This window comes from Neovison vison, chromosome 12 (assembly GCF_020171115.1).
Source record: "Neovison vison isolate M4711 chromosome 12, ASM_NN_V1, whole genome shotgun sequence".
In the NCBI taxonomy this organism is placed as follows: domain Eukaryota; kingdom Metazoa; phylum Chordata; class Mammalia; order Carnivora; family Mustelidae; genus Neogale; species Neogale vison.
The window spans coordinates 9,935,078-9,959,690 of NC_058102.1; the positions used below are offsets into that span (position 1 = coordinate 9,935,078).

The following is a 24,613-nucleotide window of genomic DNA, read 5'->3' on the forward strand; positions in this document are numbered from 1 at the left end:
CTTGAAGTCGCCATTGGGAAGAGCAGCGGACGGAGAGCCTGTGTGGGGGGACTGGGTGGGCCCCTAGGACCTTAGAGGGCCAGCCTGTGTCCCACCCACTCCCATCTTTATTTTCCCACCCAGAATTTCCCGGTATGCCAATTGGCTCATCTCTGTGTGCTTTTCTAGGAAATACCTGGAATTTTTTAAAATAAGGACTGAAAATCAGTAGGTAACAAAGTAAATGTTATAAATGGCTTTGGTGCTGAGCTTGGTGCTGGGGATCAAAAGACAGAAATGCTGTTCTTGCTGCAGAGAGCGGATGGCCGCTGGGGGATACACACGAGCAAGGGACAGAGCCATTGTTATGAGGAGTATGACGGCGTGTGACGTGGAGAGCAGTCTGACTGGGGGACGCATGGGGGCAGCCTTTTAGGAAGAGGGATGCAGAAAACTGAATTAAGACAGAGCAGTTTGAAGGCACACGAGGTGACCACAGAGTCTCCCTGGATGATGAATGGGGGGCCGGCCATCCGGGAAGATGGGGAGAAATGTCAAAGAGAAGGCACAGCCCATCCTCGGAGAGAGAAAGCCACCAAGTGACCTTGCGAGCTGGGGAGGTGTGGTGACACACAGACCCAGCAGATGTTTGCTGTGTGACAGGTGCTGGGAGCCGGATGGGGGGCCTCCCCGGCCTAGCCCTCGGGGAGCTTGTGTTCTAAACCTACTAGTGAATGTAGCTTTGTCAGAGGGAGTCGGGGCGGGGTGGGGGGCGGGGGCGGGGGCGGAAGGAGAGTTCTGGAGAAAAAGAAAGCGAAGGGGTCAGGAGTGCCTGGAGCAGGGGAAGCGTCGCCAGCATGCATGGGTGGTCAGGGCAGGGACCCAAGGGAAGTGCCCATGGGAGCTGTGTGGCAGCCCAAGCAGAGGTCTGGGGGCCAGAGGCCAGCATGGTTGCAGGGGAGCAGCTCCGCAGCAGGTAGCAGAGAGATGAGAACCACAAGGAGCCGCTGGCCAGTTCGGGGCTGTTGTACAGACAGCAGGTTATACTTTAAAGGAGTGAGGAGCTGCTGGGGAGGTTTAAGCAAAGCTGGGCCCAGGGTAGTGAACGTCTTAGAAGCCTCCTGTAGCTTCTTTGTGGGGATGGGACAGTAGGGGCCAAGGCAGAAGCCGAGTGAATGCTCAGGTGCCTGTTGCACGAATCTGGGGGAGACACAGTGGGGCTGGGCCAGGACACACGTTGTCAGAGTCCAGTTATAGTCTGAAGGTGGACGTGGAGGCCTGGAAGGTTGTTGGCCACGCTGCCGCTCCCCGGGAAGGAGGCTGACGCTGCGGTGTCCTCTCTTTAGGCGAGCTCGTTGTCTCCTGCAAGGGTTTGTCTCAGGGACCCCCGGCTGCCAGGCACCATGACGGTGAGGGGGGCTGCGCTGGCCCCAGATCCAGCGTCGCCCACGACCATGGCAGCATCGCCCAGCGTGTCTGTGATCCCCGAAGGCAGCCCCACGGCCATGGAGCAGCCCGTGTTCCTGATGACAACGGCCGCGCAGGCCATCTCCGGGTTCTTCGTTTGGACGGCCCTGCTCATCACCTGCCACCAGGTACCCAGACCAGCCCGGGGCTCTTGAGCCGGAGAGCCCCAGGAGGCCCTGCAGAGGGATCCTCAGAGTTCTGGTCCCTACGGGGTATGAGGCCAGGCTTCTGCTCACGTCCATGGGATAGGACAGGTCATATGGGCTGCCTCAGCTGCAGGGGGCCCTGCAGAGGCACACGGATGTCAGTGACCCGTTTGCAGAGGAAAAGATTGAGACACAGAGGGGGTGGGGTGCATAGGCTGCTGGCAGAGCCCGGATGGAGGGCGGGTCTCCTGTCCCCCTGCACTCACGGTCCCAGAGGAGGCCTGTCTGGGCTGCCCGAGGAAGAACGTTTGAAGAAGGGCAGCTGAGCCCGTTTGAGTCCCCTGTCAGCTCCTCTCCTGCTGCTCAGTGTCCCTGTCCCTCCTTGAACCCGATTGCTTCCAAGGCAGCTGGCTCCTAGCAGCTGGGGGAGATTTTGTTCTCCCCCAACCCCTGCCCCTGCCCCCCGAGCCCAGGACGCGGCGGGGCCGGGTATGCGGTTGTGAGAGCTGGGCCGGGACTCTGGCTGCCGGGACTGAGAAGCGTGGCTGGAGCAGTTGCTGGCCTTCTAGTGTGTGGCTGCTAGTTCCTGCTTTCTAAAAACCGCACCACATTCTCCCCGCTTCCCCGTGGGGCCAGCAGTGCGGCTCTGTCTGACACATGGGAAAGGGAGACGCCGGAGGACAGTGACATCACTGTAGCCACTCACTGGGGAAGTGCTTCTGCCTTCTGGGGAAGCAAGGGTCCCTTCTGTCCCTCACAGGGGGTGGACGCTGCTGCCCTAAAACCCCGGGAACAAGGCGTCAGGAAGGCCGGGGTGGTGGCAAGGAGATCTGCCTTTCCATTGAGGGCCTCCTCTGTGCCGCTCGCCCCAGGTTCCCCAACTGGCTGGGCTCACAGGCCCTGGGGTGCTTGTTGCATCCCCAACCATGCTTTCCTCGGATCCGTAGAGTCCTGGGCTTGGTCTCAGGGCCCCCACGTCTGTGACGCTGGCCTGGGCCCCCTGAATACACCCTACAAGCTCTGCCCTCCGGGTTTGTGGTGGGAGCTCTGTCGCCGAGGAGGGGTTGGGGCTCAGGGCCGAGGACTGGTCACGGCACCAGGTAGCAGCGGAGGCGAATAGCAGAGCGCGACTGTCCCCTTGCCCGTGGAGTACAGGGGTGGCGGGTGGCAGATGGGCTGCCGTGGGGGGCTCCCTGGCTGAGCCCACCCCTATCCGCCCGCAGATCTACATGCACCTGCGCTGCTACAGCTGCCCCAACGAGCAGCGCTACATCGTCCGCATCCTCTTCATCGTGCCCATCTACGCCTTCGACTCCTGGCTCAGCCTTCTCTTCTTCACCAACGACCAGTACTACGTCTACTTCGGCACCGTGCGGGACTGCTATGAGGGTAAGGAGGGCGTGCGGGCTGGGCTGGGGTGCTGGGGAGCTCCGGGTGGGCCTGGGAGCCAGGAGCCCCTCGGCCCGGGCTGTGCCTCGCTTCTCTGTCCACTTCAGGGTTCCCGTCTGGACCCCCGCGTGCAGGGGACGGCCCATGGGTATGTAGCACTTGGCCACAAGGGCTCCCGCGACACTTTTAGGGACGCTGGCAAACAGGGAGCCTCCCCCTGTGCCTCTTTTCTCAGTTTGGTGTTTCTAATGGGGGTGAGCAGCAAAGACTTTGTTTGTAGACAGAAACCCCCGGGTCCAGATGGGTCAGAGGCTCATCCCAGGGCCTAGGGCACAGCAGTGGCAGGGGTGAGAGCAGAACAGGCCAGGAGCCCACATCAGCAGAGCCGGGCACTGGGTAGGTGCTCCCTCAGTCCAGGATTTCTGAAAGAATAAGGGCCTTGATCACACACCTCCTGCGCCCCTGCGAGTGCGGGTGGCCGCCTCGAAGTCCCAGCTTGGCTCTGCCGGGTGAGAATGCTGAGGCCAGATGGGGCCCGGCTCTGGGCATAAGGGGCGGCTCTGGTGCCTGATGTCCCTGGAAGCAGTCCACAGAAACCTGGGTTCCTGAGGAGCTGCTCACACTACTGTTGAGAATCCTTTTCTAATCATGTGCCAATTGCAAGTGGGGGCCCAGAAGCGGCCTCTGCCCACTGGTTTCCTCAGAAGCGCAGAGCTGTTCCCTGCCAGGGGGAATCCTCTCCTGTGTGGTCTAGGGGCAGGTGTGGTCTCCCTTCGCTGCGGGACCCCACACATCGGAGTGCCTGCCAGAAGTGGATGCAGCCTGGGGAGTGTCTGTACCATCCCCACTCTGTGCCCCAGAGGCAGCAGCAGACGTTTGGCTGGGTTCCCCCCCCCACCCCGCCCCAGCTCCAGAAGCCTCTTTGTTCAGGCTCCGCCTGTCCCAACCTTCCTCTTGGTCCACTTAGAGGTCCTGGTAAGAAGTCTGCCTCCCTGCTAATAAGCATGTGTCCTAGCAACACTGTTATCCACGCCCGCCCCCCGCCACCGCCCTGCCTCTCCGCAGCAACCAGGGAGTTCACAAATGGCATCACCACCAGCACCGCAGCTGCGGGAAGGGGAGTTCAGGTTGCCCCACAGTTCACCAGCTTTTCGTGTCCCAGTTGGTGGGCTTGGCCCTTGCCTTGCCCCTTTCTGCAGCTCTGCTCAGCATTTGGGACCCCCTCCCCTTGCCCTTCCATCTACAGGGCAGAGTTGGGGATGGAGGGCTTCCCTTAAAATTCAGGAAGAGGCCCCCCCCTTCATTCCCCTCCCTCCCCCCCTTCCTTCTTGGTGTCTGAAGACCCAGGAAGGAGCAGAATGGGGATCAGGGGTCAGGTTGTGCCGGAGAACCCCAATTTCAGAGCCAGGCAGCTGGGCTTTCACTGGGCACTGAGCAGACATTTGTTTTTCTCTTTAACAAAATTATAGCTAACATTTTACTCTCATGCAGACACTAGTGCACGCAGTTGAAACACAAAATCACTGTGACTCCTCCTCACTCCCAAGTTCACTGCATTTTCAACCCTTTAAACTTTTTTTTTTATTCTTAGAATAACCTATAAATATGCTTATACTATTGGTTCTCAATTTTTCAATTTCAGATAGGGTTCCATAGTGACCTTTGATTGTAGAAAGCTTTGACTGTATCTTACCCCAATCTCTCTCTCTCTCTCTCTCTCACACACACACACACACACACACACACACACAATTCTCTTCATCTTTTCATCGTGACTAGACCACAGTTTTTTCTCAGCCTGCCTTCAGTGTTTACACTGTCTACCTATCTGTAGATACTGATCAGAGCTGAGCCCTGTAGCTCTGTTAGCCAGGCTAACATTCCCCTGTATCACTTTTTCTTTTCCTCTGGTTATTGCTTGCCTTGCTTTTTGGTTTGCTCTGCTTTCTGTGGATCTATCATTAATTTCTTCCCAAATGCTTCAGTTGACTCCATGAGAGAAACCCTCCTCCGTGCCGTCAGACACACGGGCCTATCTGCTGGCTCTGGGTCTCCCCCAAGCCCTGCTCTTCCCGCTCTGGTCTTGACCGGCTGCTTTCTGGCCTCTTTTACTGCTCGGCTCTTGTGCTAGGTCTTCTCAACACCACTCTGGGACGCCTGCCTGTCTCTCCTGTGCTCAATCACCTGTTCCCTGGATGCCTTTTTTTCCCCTTGTCCGTGGTTTGCTCTCCCTCTTCGGTCAGTCCGTATCTTCCAGGAGCTTCTTGGCAAGAAGCGTGCATGAGTGTTCTGGTTTTTTTTTTTTTTTTAAAGATTTATTTTATTTATTTATTTGACAGACAGAGATCAGAAGTTGGCGAGAGGCAGGCAGAGAGAGGAGGAAGCCAGGCTTCCCACAGAGCAGAGAGCCCGACGCGGGGCTCGATCCCAGGACTCCGGGATCATGACCCGAGCCGAAGGCAGCGGCTCAATCCACTGAGCCACCCAGGCGCCCCGAGTGTTCTGGTTTTTCATTTTGCAATCTGAAAATTATCTGCAGATATTTCTACTCTATTATCCTGTTTGGAGTTTCATGGGAATCCATTTCCAAGTTGGAAATCACCCCCGCCCCTGAATTTTGAAGGCAAGTTTTCCCCCGTCTTTTAGCTTCCAGTGTCATTTTGGGAAAGTCAGCTGGATTCTGATCCTTAATGCTGGTATGTGACCTGCTCTTTGAGGATCTTGCCTTTACCCCCAGTGTTGTAGAATCCCCCAAGTGGTGGGTTCTTTATTCCTCGTGTGGGGCACCCCGTGGGCCCTCTCCATGTGGAAGCTCCTGCCCTGAGGTTCTGGGAAGTTTCCTTGTATGTTTCTTTCATAATTTCTTCCCCTCCACTTCATCCTGCCATTCGGGAATTCCTGTTGTAGGTCGTTGCACTTCTGAATGGAGCTGAATTTTCCACCTCCTTTTTTGTTCTGCTTTTCAGGAGGGTTTTTTGTTTGTTTGTTTTGAGCCCCAGTTGTTGGTACTGGGCGGAGTATGTCCTCCCTCTGGGGATGCTGAGTACAGTTTTCCTCTGCTCCCTACCTTATCTCAGCCTCCTGAGTTCCTTTGGTCTGTTGGCTTTGGTCTTTGACCTTTGTGTCAGAAATTCTCCTCAAATGTCTAGTGTCCTTGGCTATTTTTGTGTTTAAGAATGGGGCTCAAGATGGCTGAGCCTCCCATTCGGGTGATGGGGCACGTGATGTGACCCCGCCAGTTTCGTGCAGTGGTAAGGGTAGGTACCCAGCGAGGATGTTTTGATTCTGGGTCTGTTTCCCTGGAGAAGAGTGTTCTCATCTCCAGGCTGAGTTGAGGGAGCGGTTCGGCCATGGGACCCAGCATTTCGCCTTTCGCATTTGGGCCTCATGCACTTGTGCCTATGACCTCATTGCCCTCCACTGAGCCATGTTCTCCCAGGACAGAACCGTCTACACCTGTTTCAGGAGTGGAAACCCGGTAGCTCATGGAGACTTGGAGCTAAGGTTCCCATTTGCACCCTTAGCCTTCAGGATGTCCGGTGTGTCCGGTTTGGGGCTTTCCTGGGGATCTCATTGGCTCCCTCCCTTCCTGAGTCCGTGACCACGTTGCATCTTCCGGAGTGTGGTCAGCATCTCTGGTCTGCTGCCCCTGGTGCTGGCCCCTTGTGCACGAAGGTTTGTACCTCCCCCTTTTGTTTGCCTTCCAGCAGGGCAGCGGGGGAGCGAGTAACACTAAACCCTGCAATTTGGTGGCAGGATTGCTGTCTTCTAAGGAGGGGCTGAGTCTCAGAGAAGTTTCTACCATCTGGCAAGGTCTGTAATCCGTGTGGTGCGAGGACGGGCCATCCGGGCAGGTCAACGGGAGGGCGGACCGAGCCCCTGCCTGCAGGGGTAGCGTATGATCATGTTCAGGGCGAGGGTTAGCCCCTAGAGCTGTCTCTGGGACAGCCCCAGGGAGCTCTGTGATCAGAGGGTGCAGAGGGCTGGAGGAGGGAGACTGCCTCACACAGGAACTGTGTTGTGAATGCTTTTTTTGTGGTGTTCGTTTTCCCGCATGTTTTTCCTTATTCTTTTTTTTTTTTTTTTTTTTTTCATTTCAAACTAGAGGTTTTATTTATTTATTTATTTTTTAAATGTTTTTCCTTATTCTTAGCTCATTCTCGCCTCCCAGTTACTGGTGGATGTATTACCATCCTCACTTGTACTCGTGAAGAAAAGACCGAGTTGGCTAAGAAACAGGATTACCTAGAGAGTCACTGCCGGAGGCCAGACGCAGCCCTGGGTCTCTGGGTCCCCAGAATGGCTCGCATCAGGCCGGGTGGAAGAGGGCAGGCCTACGTCCTCCCGTGGAGGAGCATGGGCTCTGTTAGGAGGGGGAGTTTCCATGAAACAGTTAAAAGAAGGAGGCTGCCTTCACCTTGCTTCAGATTTTGGACAAACCTCACTGCCTGGAATCTGGCCCAACGTGAAGCACCGTCTGAGGCAGAGAGACAGGACAGTGGGGGTAAACAGAACCCAGCCGAGTGCCGCAGACGCAGGGCCGCACGAGCCCCGAAGGCCGGGGTGCTGCTGTGGGCCCCGGCACTGACCGCGCAGTCGCTCGGAACGAAGGAAGGTATTGAAAGGAAACCAATCAGAAAAGGCATCAGGACAGTGATCTGGGTGACCGGGAACAGCAATAGGTAGGATCGATGAGGGCAGACAGGCCACGAGGGAGGAGGGATTGAAGCAGTTTGGGGCATACCCCGGCCCACCAGGGCTGTGGCCCACTGTGTCCATTGCTGTCCCTGGTGATCCCAGAAAAAGAGAAGGAAGCTTGTTCTGAGGCCCCTATTCATTCAGCACAGAAGATCTCTATCCAAAGTAGTCAAAATTAAGTTTTCTGAGCTCATCCTCAAGTTACCTGCCACGTGGAATACCCCCACGTCTTCTGAGATAACTGAAGTATTTGTGGGCAGCCGAGAAGGCCAGGCCTAGGGGCCAGCTGTAGGTGCAGAAGGCGTGTGGGGGGAGCGAGCTTGGAATGGCCAGTGGCCCCCAGGGCCACTGAGGTTCTGCGCCCGGAGTGTGGCACTTGGCCAGGGTCCAGGGAGGGGTTATTGAATGAACAGACAGGTGTCCTTGTCTGATCTGCTTGTGAGGACTTCTGACTCTGGGAGCTGCGGGCAGGGACAGCCGGAGTGCACTCCTTGGTGGATCCTCTCTGAAGCCCTGGGGGCTCTCCGGGGCTGTGCTGTTGCGGGTGCCTGTTGTTGGGGAGGCTGGGTGGAGGGCGGCCCTTTCGACTGTCCGGGCAGTCTGGGCAGCTGTGGGTTAGAGATGCTGCCAGTGAGGAAAGAAGTCCTCAAGTGTCAGGGTCAGAAGGGACCTGTAAAGACTCAGCCTCTCTGCTAAGAGGTCCCCCTGCCTCTGATGGCATGCTCTCCCTGGCACAGAGCTCACTACCTTTCATCTCTGAAGACGACCTGTTGGCAGTTGTTTCTTATATTAGGCTGAAGGCCTAGGATCTACCTCCGGGACCAGATGGGTCCTGTCTGATGCGCTGGACAAAGTTGTGCCCTTCTGTGAAGACAGTAGCCTTCATGTCTTTTCTCCGGGCCTCAAGGCTCTAGTTTGATGCTCATTTCATTTCCCATTTTGGTCAGTTGCTCCTGATTTTGCGCCTTTGTTTCTAGTCTATTTAAGATTTGGTATGGGGGGGGGCACCTGGGTGGCTCAGTGGGTTAAGCCGCTGCCTTCGGCTCAGGTCATGATCTCAGGGTCCTGGGATCGAGTCCCGCATCGGGCTCTCTGCTCGGCAGGGAGCCTGCTTCCCTCTCTCTCTCTCTGCCTGCCTCTCAGTCTACTTGTGATTTCTCTCTGTCAAATAAATAAATAAAAAATCTTTAAAAAAAAAAAAAAGATTTTGTATCTAGGGGGTGCCTGGGTGGCTCCGTTGGCAAAGCGTCTGGCTCTTGGCTTTGGCTCAGGTCATGATCTCAGGGTCGTGGGATTGAGCCCTAGTTGGGCTTGGTGCTCAGTGGGGAGTCTGCTTGAGATTCTCTCTCTCCCTTTGTCCCTCCTCCTCTCCCCTCTAAAATAAATAATTTAAGGTTTAGTATCTAGAATGGAACAGAAAGTTCCATTGTCCAGAGCAGGAGAGAGAGACAGAAGGATCATCCCTTCCCTTCTGGATGCTCCCCTCTAAACGGGAGGGCCTGGTCGGTGGGTCCCTTGGACACTCATATATCCCTAGGGCCTAGCACGGAGTCTTGCACACAGGCTGTGGTTAGTACTTAGGGAGGCAAAGAGTCATTCCATGTCTCTGGGGCCTCCTGGGGGAGCATCCCGGAGCTGTGGTCCGAGGGGCAGTCAGGCACCAAGCTGCTAACCAAGAGCCACACTCCACTGCTGGCCTCCAACCCAGTGGGTGCTGTCTTCTCGTGCCCGGGCCTCGTGTCTTCATGTTTCTTCCCAGGGTGTGCGTTGAGTTGTCTGTTGTAAACAGTCTTGTTGGGGCGGGGGTCGTGTTTTGCCTGGCTCAGTAATTTCCTGGGAGGGGATAGATTTGTCCAGATGGTCAGTGGGTGCTGGTGTGGGCTGTTTGAGTCATCTCCAGGAGAGTCGTACTTTGTCTCCCTTCTCTGAGAACATGTTACTGACTCACTGATGATTCTTTAAAGGAAGCCGTCAGCCAATCGGTATCTTATCGACGGGCTGGGCCGGGAGAACTGGGAAAAGTCCAGAACCTTGAGCTGAGAGATACGGATGCCATGGGATGGTTCTGGCCAGCTGAGTGCAGAGCGCCACAGGGACAGACTGCTCAGCCCTGTCACTCAGGAGGGTGCTGACGTGTGTTGGGACGCAGGAGAGGGTGTGAGCTCAGGAGTCAAGCTGCTCACGGCAGTGCCTTGCAAGACGGCCTGGCTTGGGAGAATGGCTCTGGACAAGGGGAATGATGAACCTTGGCCCCTGGGGCTTCTCTTGAGAGGTCCGTATTTCGGGACTCGTGTCTGGTCCGCGCAACCTGCGGAAGGATGGGCTCTGCGGGCAAGAAGGGAGTGCGGGCCTCTCCGAGCCGCACCCCGAGTTAAGGCCCTCCGGGAGTCCGAGGCAGGCTGGCAAAGAGTTGGCAATCTGGAAAGAACACTGGGTACTGCGGCGTGGGTGGTTCTGTGTGAGCTCAGCCTTAGCGAAGGAGTCGCACTTCGCCTCTGTCCTCAAGGAAGGAGCTGCTGTCACCCCGGCCTGCAGGTGAGGAAACCGTGGCACGGCACACTTAGAGATTTATGTATTTATTTATTTGACAGAGAGAGAGAGAGATCACAAGTAGGCAGAGAGGCAGGCAGAGAGAGAGGAAGGGAAGCAGGCCCCCTGCTGAGCAGAGAGCCCGACGCGGGACTCGATCCCAGGACCCTGAGATCATGACCTGAGCCGAAGGCAGCGGCTTAACCCACTGAGCCACCCAGGTGCCCCCACACTTAGGAAGCAACGGAGCCACCATCCACACCCGCTGGCAGTCTGGCTCCAGGGTCCAGGGCTTCCCTGCTTGGAGACGCTGCCCCCCTCCATACGGGAAGGCTCGGCCGGATCAACGGCGGGGTCGTGGAATGTGGAGCGAGCCTGGCTCTGGACAAGGGAGAGGGGGTGTCTCAGCAGGGCCTGCCCCTGAGCCTTAGCAGAGGCCCCAGAACATGCTAGCATGGGAGGTGTGAGAGCTCCCTGCACATCCTGGGAACTCTCAGAGTGGTGTTATATCATGCGGATGTATGTGCATATACATAGAAATGTTACGTAGACACGCAGACACACACACGTGTACATATGCATTTATTCTGGCTGTGTAATCACCCAGACTAGTGTAAAACGACCATTCCTTTTGTTCACAGACAGTGCAGTCCAGGAACGTGGACGGGGCACCATGTGGGTAATCTGTCCCTGTGCCCTGCTGTCTGGGCCTCCACAGGGGGACCCTCGGCTGGGGGACCCCCAGCTGGGGGCGTGGCGTCCGCAGTCTGGTGCGCTTGTGGGTCTGGCAGTTGTCGCTGGCATCAGCTGGGGCCTCAGGTCCTCCCACCCGAGCCGCTCTGGGTAGTGTCTCCACGTGGGCTGGCTTGGGCTCCCTCGGAGCAGGGGGGCTGCAGCCGAGGGTAGGCGTCTCAAGAGAAAGGAGCAGAGGAAAGAGGCCTTCTCGAAGCCCAGTGTCAGAGGTCTTGGAGCAGCACCTGTGCTGTAGTCACCCCGGGCTCCCCGGGGTGGGAGGGAGGGAGGAAGACTCTATGTCCCCCGCAGAGGGGAGCCAGCATCCCAGGGTGTGGCCATCTTTGGAAGGTACCACTGGCCACCGTGTAGCTGGATCCAGCTTGGGATGGGCATGTCCATCCTACTTGGCCTCGTGTGGTTTCTGACAAAGGTGGTCAGTAGGCTGACATCAGATTTGGTTTGATGCCTCCTCCCCGGCCCCAGTGCCCCGTAGTTCTCGGCACTGAAGAGTGCTTTGGAGCTCAGTGGAGACTGCCGCAGTCCCGTTTCCCGAGCTGCTTCCGGGCCAGGCAGGCAGCGTCCACAGGCCCCAATGGGGGACCCTGGCCCCCGAGGAAGACCAGCAGATAAACAGTAGTGGCCCCCTAGTGGGCACGACTAAGGCCAGCCACTCTTCTGAGTACTTTGGGTACTCAAACCTCATACCCCCTGGCAGGGTAGGTGCCTCTGTTGTCTCCTTCTAACAGATGAGGAGACTGAGGCACAGAAAGGCTCCCAGCTAATGGGGGGCAAACCCTCTACTACATCCGTAGATAGTCACAGCACCGTGTGGTAGGTGCCGTGGGTCATGCTGAGACGGGGTGCTACCCGGAACCCCCGACCTTAGCTGGCAGGTGAGCCCTTGATAGGTTAGGTATACCACACTGCAAACATACTCCTTCCCAAACTGCTGAGGGCCCGCGTTCACCCATAGATCTGTCGCGTGCTCTCCAGCTCAAGGTAGCCCCGTGGTCGTGGTGTGCCAGGTGTGTGCCGAGTGCTTTGGCCATGCTCTGGGGAGGAGGTGGGCCCGCTTCCAGGGGCTGCAGTCCCATGGGAGCGGTCAGGGATCATGCTAGCCAGGCCCCGGGGCCGGAAACACGGCCCAGCATCTGTAGGTCAGCGGTTCCCTGGGTGAGAACGTGCCAGCCTCATGAAAGGGGCCAGAGACTCTCACGGGGTCTCATGGGTTTCAAGGACGCCAGCAACTCAGAGGGAGGGGCACCCCAGGCCGTGGGAATCAGCAAAGGGAAGCACATGGAGGATGTCATAACCTACGGGGAAAGAGGGGCATCTAGTTCCCCGGGAAGGCCATGTGGGGAGTGGGCGGGGGCCACGTCACTGTGGGAAAATCTCGAATGCCAAGGTCAGGGCTGTACCTGGAGCTGTGAGGGCCTCTGTGCGACACGGGGCACAGCAGGGACAGATGAGGAGCCCTCTGTCTGCAGGGTCGCAGGTACTTCCCTTGCCCTTGTCTCCTGACCCCACCTGGACCCTCACGCCTTTGCTGCACACTCGAGTTCCCACGCTCTCGGCCTGACCATCCTCCGGTGCTCTTGCCTTCTGGTGGTCTCTGCGGTACTCCTCCTGCTCTCCAGTCTCCCCGTCCTTGCTCCCGGCACGTCCCCGTGCTCTTGGCACCCTGCAGGCCTCAGCCTTCAATTCACCTTGCTGACCCCGCAGAAGTCTTCTCGGCATGCTGTGGTTCTAGCGTTGACAACATACGTAGGTGCTGCCTGTCGCTGCTGCAGAGCTGTGTCTCTGTGGTTCCCTCGAGCCGCATCCGGACAGAGCTGGCCCAGCTGCCCTGCACATTTGTGCTTGATTTTTTGACCTTCGTTGCCACCCGAGAGCCTCTACTGGCGTGCGTACTAACCTTCCCCTCTGGGTGGTTGAATGGACAAAGGTTGTCCTGTCTCGTTCCTGCTGAAAATTTCTCCTCAGATTTCCTCCAGAGAATGTTTTATTGTTTTGTTGTAAAACTCTGATCCATAAGACACACACACGTACACACACATGCACATGCACACAGTAACAAAGCCGGTACCTGTTGAGCCCCAGAGTGTGCTCCCCAGACCCCAGCGAGCCCAGCCCTGTCTCCCCCTGCAATCTGGAATTTCGTGCTTATCACCGTGTGTCGCTTTACGGGGTGACCAGCAGCGTACGTGCACGTACCGCACACAGTGTGACTACACTTTGCCTGGTTTGGTGACCATTGGAATATTCTCTGTGCGGGTCCCTGCGGCCCCGCGTCCCCGTGACCGTGACCGTGGTGCCTCCACTCTTGTGGCTGTTTAGAATCCTGCCATCTGTTTGCCCAGCCTGCTGGTCTGAGTGGTTTTCTCTGGACATCTCTCACAGCCCTGGTCATCTATAATTTCCTGAGCCTGTGCTACGAATACCTTGGGGGAGAAAGTTCCATCATGTCGGAGATCAGAGGGAAGCCCATCGAGTGAGTAGACGGTCTCCTTGGAGCCCCCACAGCACCCTGTTTCCTGGGCCTGAGGGTCTCCGAGCTGTCCTGGTATCAGCCGGACACACAGACTGACCCTGCCCGGGACCTGGCCCTGTCCTGCCTCTCCTCCCTTCCCGAGCGATGCTGTACACCGCGACCATGGGGACGGCCTCACCGGCTCTTATCCTTTTTTCTCCTCCTGTCCCCTCCTGTCTGCCTGTTTTTCCCTCTTGTAGTCTTCCCATTCAGCACTTGGCGGGTTGGTTGGTTGTGTGCAGGCTGGTGCAGCCCTGCTCCCTGATGCCCCCCACCCTGGACCTCCCACCACCGCCAGTGCAGACTCTCCCCGCGTGCTTGGCCTCCGGGCGAAGGCTGCCTGAACTCTGTGCCCCGTTCCCAGGCCCGGGCTGCTCTCCCCGGGCTCGTGTGGATGTGAGGGAAGGCGGCCTCCCCCAGCCCCACCTTCCCCGAATCCTGGCCGGCTGCCTTCTAGCCTCTCCTCCGCTTGCCTCTCCCAGGTCCAGCTGTATGTACGGCACGTGCTGCCTCTGGGGAAAGACTTACTCCATTGGATTCCTGCGCTTCTGCAAGCAGGTGCGTGTCCCTTGCACTGGCCCCGGTTGAGGGGCCCAGGCCAGGGTCCCGGAGCCTGGGGGCCGCCCGTGCTCGTCCCGCGGCAGAGGCGGACGTAGGGCCGGAGGAGCCCACCTGCGGAGTTCCCATACCTCGTGAAGTACACTAAGGCCCGGCACCCACGCCCCACGCGTGCATGAGCCAGGCATGCTCCGAGGGGCAGCAACAGGGTCCTGAGAGGGTCTGTGGAGGCCCGGGCGGGAGGTGGTCCCATTCCTGCTCACTTCCCCCAGGTGGGTCTTGGTGTGTGTGTGTGAGAATGAGGAAGCGCAGGGATTCTAGAGTCTCAGCTTGAAACCCCTCCTCGGCTGCAGCTAGAGGTAGGAGGGCTTCTGCGTGAAAGCTCCACGGGCCTGCCGAGTCTCTGGTCTGTTCCCCATTTCCACCAGCTTCCGGTTTCCTCCGCTGCCTCCCCTGTGGTCTCCGGGAGCTGGGCGGAGGCCGCGCGGGGTTGTGGTGAAGCACATGGGCCCGGGTGTCCGACCATCTGAGTTTGATTTTCAGCTTTTCCTCTTGACTGAGTGACCCTGGCGAGGTTATGTAATAACTTCCCCGAGCGTGACTTGGTTTCCTTCTTCTGTAAAGCAGGCAGAACGATCCTTCCCTGGAGGGGTGGCCCGAGGCCCAGGTGGGGGATGGATGGGAAGCAGTCAGCACAGACGGGCACTGAGCCCACTCTTGTCGGGCGAGGGACAGCCTGCCCCTGCTGGGACCTCTGGGTCACCAAGAGTAGTCACTGCAGCTGATGACCCTGGCCACCAGAGGGCTGGCCTTTCCACTCCCTTCTGTGCAGGGACACTGCCCGCAGTGCGGGCACACCCACGTAGCACCTGCCTGGACAGATCGGGACAGGGTCTACACCACAGGCCAGCTTCCAGCTCTGCCTTCCCTTGGGCGTTCCTCCATTCACAGTCTCCCTACTGGGCCTGGAGGCAAAGAGTTAAAAGTGTCCCCGAGGTCAGGGTGGGTGGGGCCTTCCAGAGCCTTTGTTTACCAGCCTTTCAGCCGCCCTGGGCCCAGCTGTGACTCACCGCCTTCTTTGATGGGTATGTTGTGTACAGAGTTTTGATCCCATGATCACTAGCTTGCTAGTCTGGTTATAAATGATTCCCCAGGCCCTGTGGGTTCGGATGTCCTGCTGCTGTTCTGGAAGCGGCAGGGGGAGGTGGTAAGAGGACAGGATTAAAGCAGCCTCTGCATCCCTTTCCCTTGGAAGAGCGCTGCTTCCTCTCTGCGCTGTTTCTCCTGAGAAAGCCTGGGCCAGGGGCCCCCAGGATCCCACTTCCCCGGAGAGCTGGTGCACAGCCATCCTCTGGTCAGCCAGCCCCCTCTCCGCAGCCCCCAGGGTGATGAAGAAGGTCTGGCCTGGAGCTCTGGGCCCCGGGGCTGGGTTTACTGCTCCGCAGGTGGTTCTGAACCCACTCCTGCCTGGGGAACCGCTGCTTGGTTCCCCGCCCGATGCAGGGCTGCGGTTGGGTGCAGGCTGTGGGGCCTGCTGACGCCACCTCTTCTGCTCCTCTGTGCCTCGGTTTCCTCAGCTGTAACACGGCTTTGTTGGGGGGCCCTTGTGCGCCCAGCTGACCAGGACGGCGGCAACCTGGGGTCAGGCTTTTAATGCCCGCGCCTCCTCCCTTTGCCCCGGACACTGGTCCCGCTCCCTCAAGGTGGGTGGTGGGGCCGGGGAATTTGGGGGGCTTTCTTGGTGGCAGCATTGCACCTCTGTGCTCCATCACACGTGCTTCCATGCACAGCCCAGGGCCCATGGGGACACCCCACAGACTGCACTCGGGTCCCCAGTGGAGCAGAAACGTTGGGGTCAGCGGCTTACTTCCTTCCAGGGTCCTTGCCTGACTTGGAGCCACAGTGGCTCAGCCTTTTCAAGCTGCTCCCCCGCCACAGAAGGGGCGTTATGGCTTAGACATGATTTTCAAGAACCTGGTGTTTTTGCTGGCTCTCTGGGCACTGTGGGTTGTCCTTGACTTTACTGGAGCCTCTGGAGGGCGCTATAAGAACCTGGTTTAGGAATTCTTCCAGTGGCTGAGCTGAGCTGGCCAGCGGAGGCCTTCATTGAACAACAGACACTGCTGTGGTCTTCAGCCCTGTGATGTGGGGCTGGTTACGTCTATTTGTTAGTGAGGTGACCGCTCAGAGGCTACGTGACTGCTCACTTGACCTTCTCCAGATGGTAGCCGGTGAGGCCAGGATTCAAATTCAGATTCAGGATCCCAGACCTTGTGCTTTGAGCTGCCTCCTTTGCTGTGCTCCTGGAGGTCCCTTCCAGCCCCAGTGAGACCCCACGGGTGGACAGAGGAGGACAGGAGGCGGCTTTGAGTAGGGCCCTGGCCCCCTTCCTGCTGCCCTCCATCACCAGCATCTACCCCCTCGCCCGTGTCTGCCCTTGGCCTCTCGGTCTCGGTAGGAGCGCCTCCCTCTGCTTGTCCCTGGCGTGTCTCTGGCACGTTCCTCCTGACCCCTTCTGTGAGAAGCTCCCCAGCGGGCTCCCCCGCCCTGCGCTCAGCCGTCCCCCCAGCAGCCATCCTTCGCCTTCCTCCTCCCGTCTGCTCGCACGGCCGCACTGCACAGCTGCCCCTTCACAGCTTCTGCCTCCCCTCCACACGGCAGTCCCCTCGGGACAGGACATCAGAACACCCCCCACCCCAGCATCCAGCACAGGCTCTCCTGGCCAGAGGAGGGGCTCGCCACACAGTTTCTTTGTTCGTCCCCAACTCTTGACCTTCTTCCCCTGACAGGCCACCCTGCAGTTCTGCGTGGTGAAGCCACTCATGGCTGTCAGCACCGTGGTCCTCCAGGCCTTCGGCAAGTACCGGGACGGCGACTTTGAGTAAGCAGCGGGGGGGCCCCTGAGAGGCGGGGGTGGGTGGTCCTGCCCCGAGGCTGTGACGCCCCGCTTTAGGGAAGGAGGTGCCTGTAGGCTGGCCCCATGCCCCTGACCTTCCTCTGAGGGGAGGCCGAGGGTGGCCCGTCCCTCCTCATGCCCCCGCGCATCCCTAAGCTGCAAGGCCCAAGCCTGGAGGTGATTATCGTCCGGCTTGGCCCCGCCTCTGGCACAGGAGCCAGCCCTCAGCCCTCTTCACCCTCACGGACAGCCCACAGGCTGGTGCCTGAGGGTAGTGACCACTCCCAAGGCAGGGAGCTAGCAGGTCAGAGCCCTGAGAGGCCTGGCTTGAGTCCCCGGGAGAAGGCTTCTCCCATGTGGACTTCTTTCATTTCGGGGGGCTAGTGACAGGACCATGCACCCCGGCTTGGTGGCACCTGTACCCCACGGGACAGCCCCGCCAGGGCAGGTGAGCATCTGAAGCCTGGAGGGCGACAGAACTTGGTTCAAGAGCAGAGCAGAGCCAGGCTCTCCATCATTCTCATCCTGTTGCTGAGCCCCCTGGTGCTGGTGGCTTCCATGTCCGGTTCCTACCAGGAGCCCGGGCACCGGAGCAGAGGCACGGGGCTGGCCTTCACTGTGGGCACACACTCGCACACCTCCCCTCCGCCCCCTGCTTCTTGGCCACTTAGGTCCCTTCTTCAGTGGCTCATGGAGCACCGCTTGGGGAGCCTTGCTGAGAACCATGGGGGTTGGCATACTGGCTGGGCAGAGGCGGGAGGTGGGCTTTTTGTCCCTCCAAAGGCTCTGTCCAAGCCAGAGAACACTCCCCGTTCCCCCAGTGTGACCAGCGGCTACCTCTACGTGACCATCATCTACAACATCTCTGTCAGCCTGGCCCTCTACGCCCTCTTCCTCTTCTACTTTGCCACCCGGGACCTGCTCAGCCCCTACAGCCCCGTCCTCAAGTTCTTCATGGTCAAGTCCGTCATTTTTCTCTCCTTCTGGCAAGGTGAGCCTCTTCCCAGCCTCTGTAAGGCCTGTGTTGTCCCTGGGCCATCCCAGCCTAGACCCCAGACTTCTGTCCACTGGGGCCTCCTGGGGGGAACGTCTAGGCCCTCAGGAGCCTTTCACAGGAGCCATGGGGAACCTTCCGTGGGGCTGCCTCATGGATGGGGATCCAAGGGACCCCCGGTGTTGGTGGCCAGCAAGGAGCTGGCGGGGTGGGGTTTCCCAGACGCCTCAGCTCGGTGCCAGCTTCTCAGCCCCCTGGGGCAACCGTGGGCCCCGCTGTCGTCCTTGTTGGTGGGTGTGGCATTGGCGGGGTGGGGGCTGCATGTAGAAGGCCAGGGGTCCGCTCCAGGGCCACATGCCCACGCCTCCTCTTCCAGGCATGCTCCTGGCCATCCTGGAGAAGTGTGGGGCCATTCCTAAGATCCACTCAGCCCGCGTGTCCGTGGGCGAGGGCACCGTGGCAGCCGGCTACCAGGACTTCATCATCTGCGTGGAGATGTTCTTCGCAGCCCTGGCCCTGCGGCACGCCTTCACCTACAAGGTCTACGCAGACAAGAGGCTGGATGCGCAAGGTATGAGCCTGCGTCGAGGTGACCGCCCCCTACACAGCGGGAGAAGCCCTCCCAGGCCCCGCCCTAGGGCCCTCCTGCCACAGTGTCTGACAGGCCATTTTTAACAGCTTGCTTTTTACACCTGCTCGTTTGCCTCCTTGTTCGAAGACATGGCGACCCCGGTTGTACGTTAGGATGCCCGGGAGAGGCCTTGCCTGTCCCTCCTGTGCACCCCCCCACCTCCGAGATTCGGCATTAAGTGGTCTGGGCTTGAACAGCGGCAGGGACCTTCCCAGCTCCCCGCAGTGGAGGGAACAGCCTCTGGGTTGCTCCTGGGCAGAGAGCGGATGGTCACGGCGGGCGGAAGAGGAGGCCGGCAATGCCTGAAATGACTTCTCCGGTGGGGAGATGGGTGGGCCTTGGAGGGTCCTGCTCTGACACACCCACGCAGGAGCTGGGCTGCTGCTGGCTGCCTGCCTTGTGGCCAGAGATGAGAGCCCCTCTTCCCAGGCCTTGCACCGAAGCCCGCCACAGGCCCTGGGGATGGGGTGCTGCAGGGGGACCCCTCGGCCTCTCCGTGGCTGGAAAGAGACCTGCTGGCCACTAGTGGACGGGCCGGCACTGCGGGCCGCTCAGTTCTTGGGCGCCCAGCTGTGTTCTCCCAACACACTTGGCGGAGGGCTGGCGGTACCCCTTCCTCCGTCTGTGATCGCACACCTACCCGGTTCCGGCTGCCTTGCTGCTGCCAGCTGCTGTCCCCTGCGCTTCCCACTAGGTCCTCAGATCTGCAAACACCCACCCAGTGCTGAGCACGATGTCCCGTGAACCTGGTCCCGTGAACCTGGTCCCAACAGAGCCTGCATCCTTAGGAAAGTCCCCCTTGTGCCTGGAGCCTGGGGCCATAGCAGAGAACCCTTTCTGGGCCCTTGGGGTTTAAAATGTCGCGTGTGGGGGCTCTGCAGAGGCCCAGCGGACACCTAGACTGTATCTTCCCACCCGCTGCTCCCGGACCACCAGCCCAGAAAAGAACAGCGTGGCCAGAAACCCAGCTCTGGCGGAGACCCCAGCCCAGCCCTCTTGGGGAAAAGCTTGGGGGAATCTATACAGGGCGCCACGCCCCCTCACCCCCCAGCCTTGATTTCCTCGTCTGTGAAGAGTCGCGAGGTTTGTAAAGCGCAGGGCACTGGCTTAGCCATTCCAGCCAAGCCTGAAGAGAAGTGGGGGTGCTGGGCCACGACTTGGGTGTAGAAATGGGACCGCGATCAGTGTCCTGTGTGTCTGCTGGTGGCTCTCCCGTCATGAGAGCGTGAGCCCTGTGGGAGGGGTCATCCCTGAGTGGACGTGCCGTCCCCCACCCCCATCGCCCACTGGGTGCCAGGCTCCGAGGGGGCCGCTGGGGCTGCTGGGTGCTGGGTCGGGTGGGAAGCGAGTCTGGTGCGGTGTGCAGGCCTTGGTGGTGGGCAGATGGTGTCACTCAGCTGTCTCTTGTCTTCTCTATTTCTCTGGCTTCTCTCTCCCTCCCCTTCCCCCCTCCGCCCTGCTTTTGCCCCGGGTTTGGCCGCGGGCAGTGCCAACATACGGCCCTTACGGTAGGTTCTGCTTCCGGTCTACACGTCTGTCCTGCACGTCAGTCGTGGTCACCGTCACTGGCATGTCTCTCTCCCTAGTCCCTTTTCCGTGTTCTTGTCTCTCCCCCGCAAGGCACCCCCAGGCAGCAGAGTTCAGAGGCCCTGCCTGCCAAGGGCTGCCCCCCACCCGTAGAGTTTGCCTGCTTCAGTCCTGGTCTCTCAGTGTTCTGGAATACGCCCGCTGGGTTCCAGGGGCACAGTGCGTGTTAATGGGAAATCCATGGCAGAGAACACAAAAGTGGGAAAGGCCCGCCAGATTGGAATTGGAAGACCTGGGCTTGTCCCCCACCTCGGCTTTGGGTCTGGGGCCACTTCTCCCTACTGAACCCATGGAGGGAGAGATCCTTAGAGGGGGAGTTAGGAAGAAGCACATGAGGGCTTCTGCCCTCTCAGAGGGGAGCCAGTGAGGATTTGCAGGGCACCCCACTGTGGGTGCTGGAGGCGGTGGGGGGGGTTGGCTACCTGTACTGCCAGAGCAAAGGGGGGCCCCCAGGGGTAGGGGGCAGCACTAGCTCTCTAGGTGGACCCCTCCCCGACACTCCAGCCTCCCTGAGGCATGCCATTCTCCACCCTGGGCCCCTTCCCACCAGCCACACTTACCAGCCCCCCACGGCTGCTCACTTGTCCTCTGCGTCCCAGCCAGAGAGCCATTTCTTTGCCTGTGCCTCCTGATGCCCGGGACCCTGTTCTCTGTCGGGTGACATGGCCTTGGGGTGGCGCTTGGTCCCAGGACTGGGGCCTCCCTGCCCCTCACCCCCACTTCTGGGCTCCTACCCTGCAGGCCGTTGTGCCCCCATGAAGAGCATCTCCAGCAGCCTCAAGGAGACCATGAACCCACACGACATTGTGCAGGACGCCATCCACAACTTCTCGCCCGCCTACCAGCAGTACACGCAGCAGTCCACCCTGGAGCCTGGGCCCGCGTGGCGCGGTAGTGCCCACAGCCTCTCGCGCTCCCACAGCCTCAGCGGCGCCCGCGACAACGAGAAGACTCTGCTGCTTAGCTCCGATGACGAGTTCTAGGTGCGGCTGCTGGTGGGGAGGACTGGCCCCGCGGCCCAGGGCAGGGTGTGCCCCCCTCCAGTCCCACGCGTGGGCGGGAAGGCAGGCTGGCACAGCTTTGGCATTGCCCGTTAATTTATTGGACCAGAAACACTCACCTGTCGCTCCCAGTGGAATAGCCAGAAGCTGTCGGCCCAGGGGACAGCCCGGGCTCACCACGGGGGCCTTCCAGACTGTTCACGCGTGGCCAGCCCTGCTGCCGGGCGAGGGACGGAGGATGCTGGGGCGACTCCTGTGCCCCTATGGCTTGTCCTGTGGCAGCGGCCTGGTGGGACCAGCTGTGGCCGTGGTGGACCCGCAGCCATGGCCCTCTCAGCCCCCACGTGGGTCCCTCTTTTCCTCCTGAGACTGACAGCCCTGCCCCCAGCACCGTGCAATACTCTGACCTGGGCTCTTTCCTGCCTGCTCCCTCCCTTGTGTCCCCTGTCTGTGCTAGATTAGCCTCAGCCCCGGCCAGAGGGGCGGGAAGGAACCCAGACGCTCCCCGCGCCCCCTCCTGACCCAGGCTTGCCTGGCATGCTGCAAGGACCAGAGGGACACCAAGAGCCATGTGTCCCGTGTTGGAAGGGAGCTCGGGTGCATCTGGGCCCCTGGTTGTCTTCTCCGTGGCTGCCCTCCCTGCCTGCCTCATGCCCCCTCCTCCTGACCTGCTGAGGGCAGCCAGCGGCCCGCACTGCCCTGTCCCTCGGGGTCTTTCTTCTTGAGAGCACTTTGGGCAGAGCCCTTGTTGCTTCCTGGCTGCTGAAGGGGTTGGAGGCTCCCAGCCCCTTTCCCAGGCTAAGCAGTGAGAACCTCCACAGGTTCCTGGTCTTGCCCTAGGGCTGCTGCTTCCCGTTTCAGGGGAAGGGTCTGAGTCTCACATTTCAGACCAGCTTTTGGAGGAGCAGCCCTACGGGAGGGAGGTGAAAGGAGGGGGCGTGCAGCCGGGAGCTGAGAAGTGGGTGGAGTGACCCCAGACTCCTCTCCCTGGCGCCGTATCCACACACGGCCTGGAGTCCTGCCTCGGCTGGCCCTTTGGCCCATCTCTTCTGTGCCTTAGTCACATACGAAAGCTCCCCCGTCCCAGGCCCTCGGTCTGTCTGGCCGCAGACACTCCCTGGGGGCTCCCTCTCAAGCTGCTGGCACTCAGGGGACCCTGCTGCGCTGGGCCAAGCACCCTGGACAGGCCTTAGGGGATGGCCAGGATGGCGAGTCCCCTCCCCTCGCTCACCTCCACACCTAAACTCCCGGAGCCTCCGTGGCCAGAGCCCCCAGTCAGGCTGGGCTTAGACTGGCCACTGTCTTAGGAGGAGCCTCCTGACAGTCACAGTGTGTGTTCTGTCTTTCGGAACCCAGAGGGCACTTGGGTTTGGGCCGGGACAGCCCGGGGAAGGTCGTAGGGTAAGGAGGGCCCCACCCTGTGGCACCAGAACTTCTCTTCCTTTCCGTTCATTCCTGGAATGAAGTGTGCCAAGGGTCCAGTGGGGGGTTACACCCCTGTCGTCTTCCCAGGCTGCTTTTGGCTCTTGTGACCAAGCTGCCCCCCCCCCGCCCTGCCCCTGCCCCGGGGTCACAGAGGCCTGAGGGCGCGAGCTGGAGGCTGGCTCTTGGGGCTGATCTGGTGGGCCTGGCCAGCTGGTACCAAGCTGCCCAGGAAGGTGGCAGGTGGGAGCAGGCAGCCTGGGGAGATCCTCCGTCCCCACTCCCCACTTTGCTTTCATAGATTTGTGTGATTCTCCTTCCAGGCCAAAGTGTGCTGCCGATTCCCTGCCCCCTTGTCCTGGCTGCCCTGGCACTTGCTGGCTAGCATGGTTCGTGGGGGGACACAGAGGAGGGGCTCTGGGGCAGGGAGCTAGTGGCCCCCGGGGAGTCGAGGGGCCGGGAATGGGTGCCCACCCACTCCACCCTTCCTTCCTAGGATGCATAACCTTTTTTTTTTTTAATCCCTTCCCCCGATAGAGTAGCTCTTTGTACATAAAAAATACTTGAAAACTGAACTGTATGATGTGTGAGAGGACAGAGTCCCCTAGTTTTGTATCTCGTGTATGACTGCCATGAGTTCCACCAGAAAGCCGCTCTATTTTGGTCTCTGTGACATTTTAAATGCGTGACAGAAGTGAGCAAATAAAGTAAGAAATATATATATGAGATAATATAGATTGTATTGAAATCTCTGCTGCCTGTGGGTGAGGTTTTTTTGCCCTTCCTCTTCCCCGTCTCCCGTGTCTGTGTTTGGCGGTGGGTTTGGTGATTGTGGGCAGGGGTCTCCTAGGAAACCCGCTTCCTTCCAGGGCACGATGTAGGTGACAGGGGAGTGGGGGAATTCACAGAGCCAGAGATTGACACTGGGCTCCGGGCTCGCACTGGACGAACCGTCTCCCTCTCCTCCTGGCTGGTGGGAGCCAGGGGCAGCTGTGGCCACAGGGGCCCGCCTTCCCCACCCCAGTGGGTGGATGCCCCGTTCCCCCTTCTGTCCTCCAGCCAGAAGACCCCCTGCACCTCGAACACCAGCAGCCGCATTCCCGCAGGGGTCTCCCAGGGGCTTGAAGGGATTTCCAGGCCTTCTTGCTCCTTGCAGCCTATCTTTATGCCTCCCTGAGCCCACCTTCCACTGTGCGACCCCACGTCCCTGCCCCAAGGGTTAAGGCGGCCAGGTGCCCGGCCATGGCCACCCACTTTCGGGGAGGAGGGGCTGGCGGGTTGACCGGAGTGCTCAGGAATGCGGCGTGGGTGGGGGGAACTTCCCAGCCAACCTCGAAACTCCACTTGTCCCGCCCAAGGCTTCCGGCTGCCCTTTTGCAGGCCTGAGCTCAGCATCCCCGGATCAGGGATCAGGATGACGGGGCCTCAACATGAGAGGGGGAAAAAGGCCAGTGGATGCTGCCAACCCATGCGGTTTGACCCTTCCCCAACTTTCAAAGCCAGCAGCTGCCACAGACAGGGCCTTTTCCCTCAGCGTGCGTTTGTGTGTGTGTGTGCGCGCGCGCGCTCGACCCGGCTGTTGTGACCGTCTCCACTGCACGTTAAAGTTTGCAGCCCCTCGGGTTTCCTGGTGCTTGTCACACCTATGCCCTTTGACTACCTTCTCTGCAGGGAGGCTGTAAGAAGCTAAAGAAACCATCAGAAGTCTCGTGGCTAGAAACAGGCACACCCTGATTCAAACCCTGATTTCCCCGCCCCCCCACAGACCGCTGTACCCTCCACTCCTCTTCAGGGTGTCTCCAAAGGGCTGGCAGATGGGGAGGAAATTATAGTGAGTTTGGAGCGAAAGAGGAGATACAGGCTTGCCTTTTAGGCCTGCAGGCTGGGCCTGAAGAAGCCACTTCTGTCTCGGCCTCCCTGTGCCTTCCGGACCGTGGGGAAAATATTTTCTACTTGGCTGTAGAAAGTCAGGCCTCGGTGGGAAAGTGCTGGAAAGATTACTCTTAAATCCGGGAATTTTCCTCTGGGCGGGACTGTTTATTCAGTGAAGG

General features: G+C 59.5%; 1 protein-coding gene across 3 annotated transcripts in view; it reads left to right on the forward strand.

The window, feature by feature from the left end:
* Positions 1 to 23,314, forward strand: part of TMEM184B (transmembrane protein 184B) — a 44,498-nt gene extending 21,184 nt beyond the window's left edge. Inside the window, exons 2-10 of one of the 3 annotated variants that reach the window (XM_044229425.1) lie at positions 1,326 to 1,574; positions 2,816 to 2,981; positions 13,281 to 13,434; positions 13,956 to 14,031; positions 16,821 to 16,912; positions 17,749 to 17,918; positions 18,298 to 18,492; positions 20,040 to 20,060; positions 20,881 to 23,314. In XM_044229425.1, the coding sequence (XP_044085360.1) occupies positions 1,383 to 1,574; positions 2,816 to 2,981; positions 13,281 to 13,434; positions 13,956 to 14,031; positions 16,821 to 16,912; positions 17,749 to 17,918; positions 18,298 to 18,492; positions 20,040 to 20,060; positions 20,881 to 21,122 (1,308 nt within the window). In that variant the 5' untranslated portion in view covers positions 1,326 to 1,382 and the 3' untranslated portion in view covers positions 21,123 to 23,314. The remainder of the gene's footprint in view (positions 1 to 1,325; positions 1,575 to 2,815; positions 2,982 to 13,280; positions 13,435 to 13,955; positions 14,032 to 16,820; positions 16,913 to 17,748; positions 17,919 to 18,297; positions 18,493 to 20,039; positions 20,061 to 20,880) is intronic. The other 2 variants (XM_044229426.1, XM_044229427.1) reach the window with 2 other exon arrangements.
* The last annotated feature ends 1,299 nt before the right edge of the window (positions 23,315 to 24,613 follow it).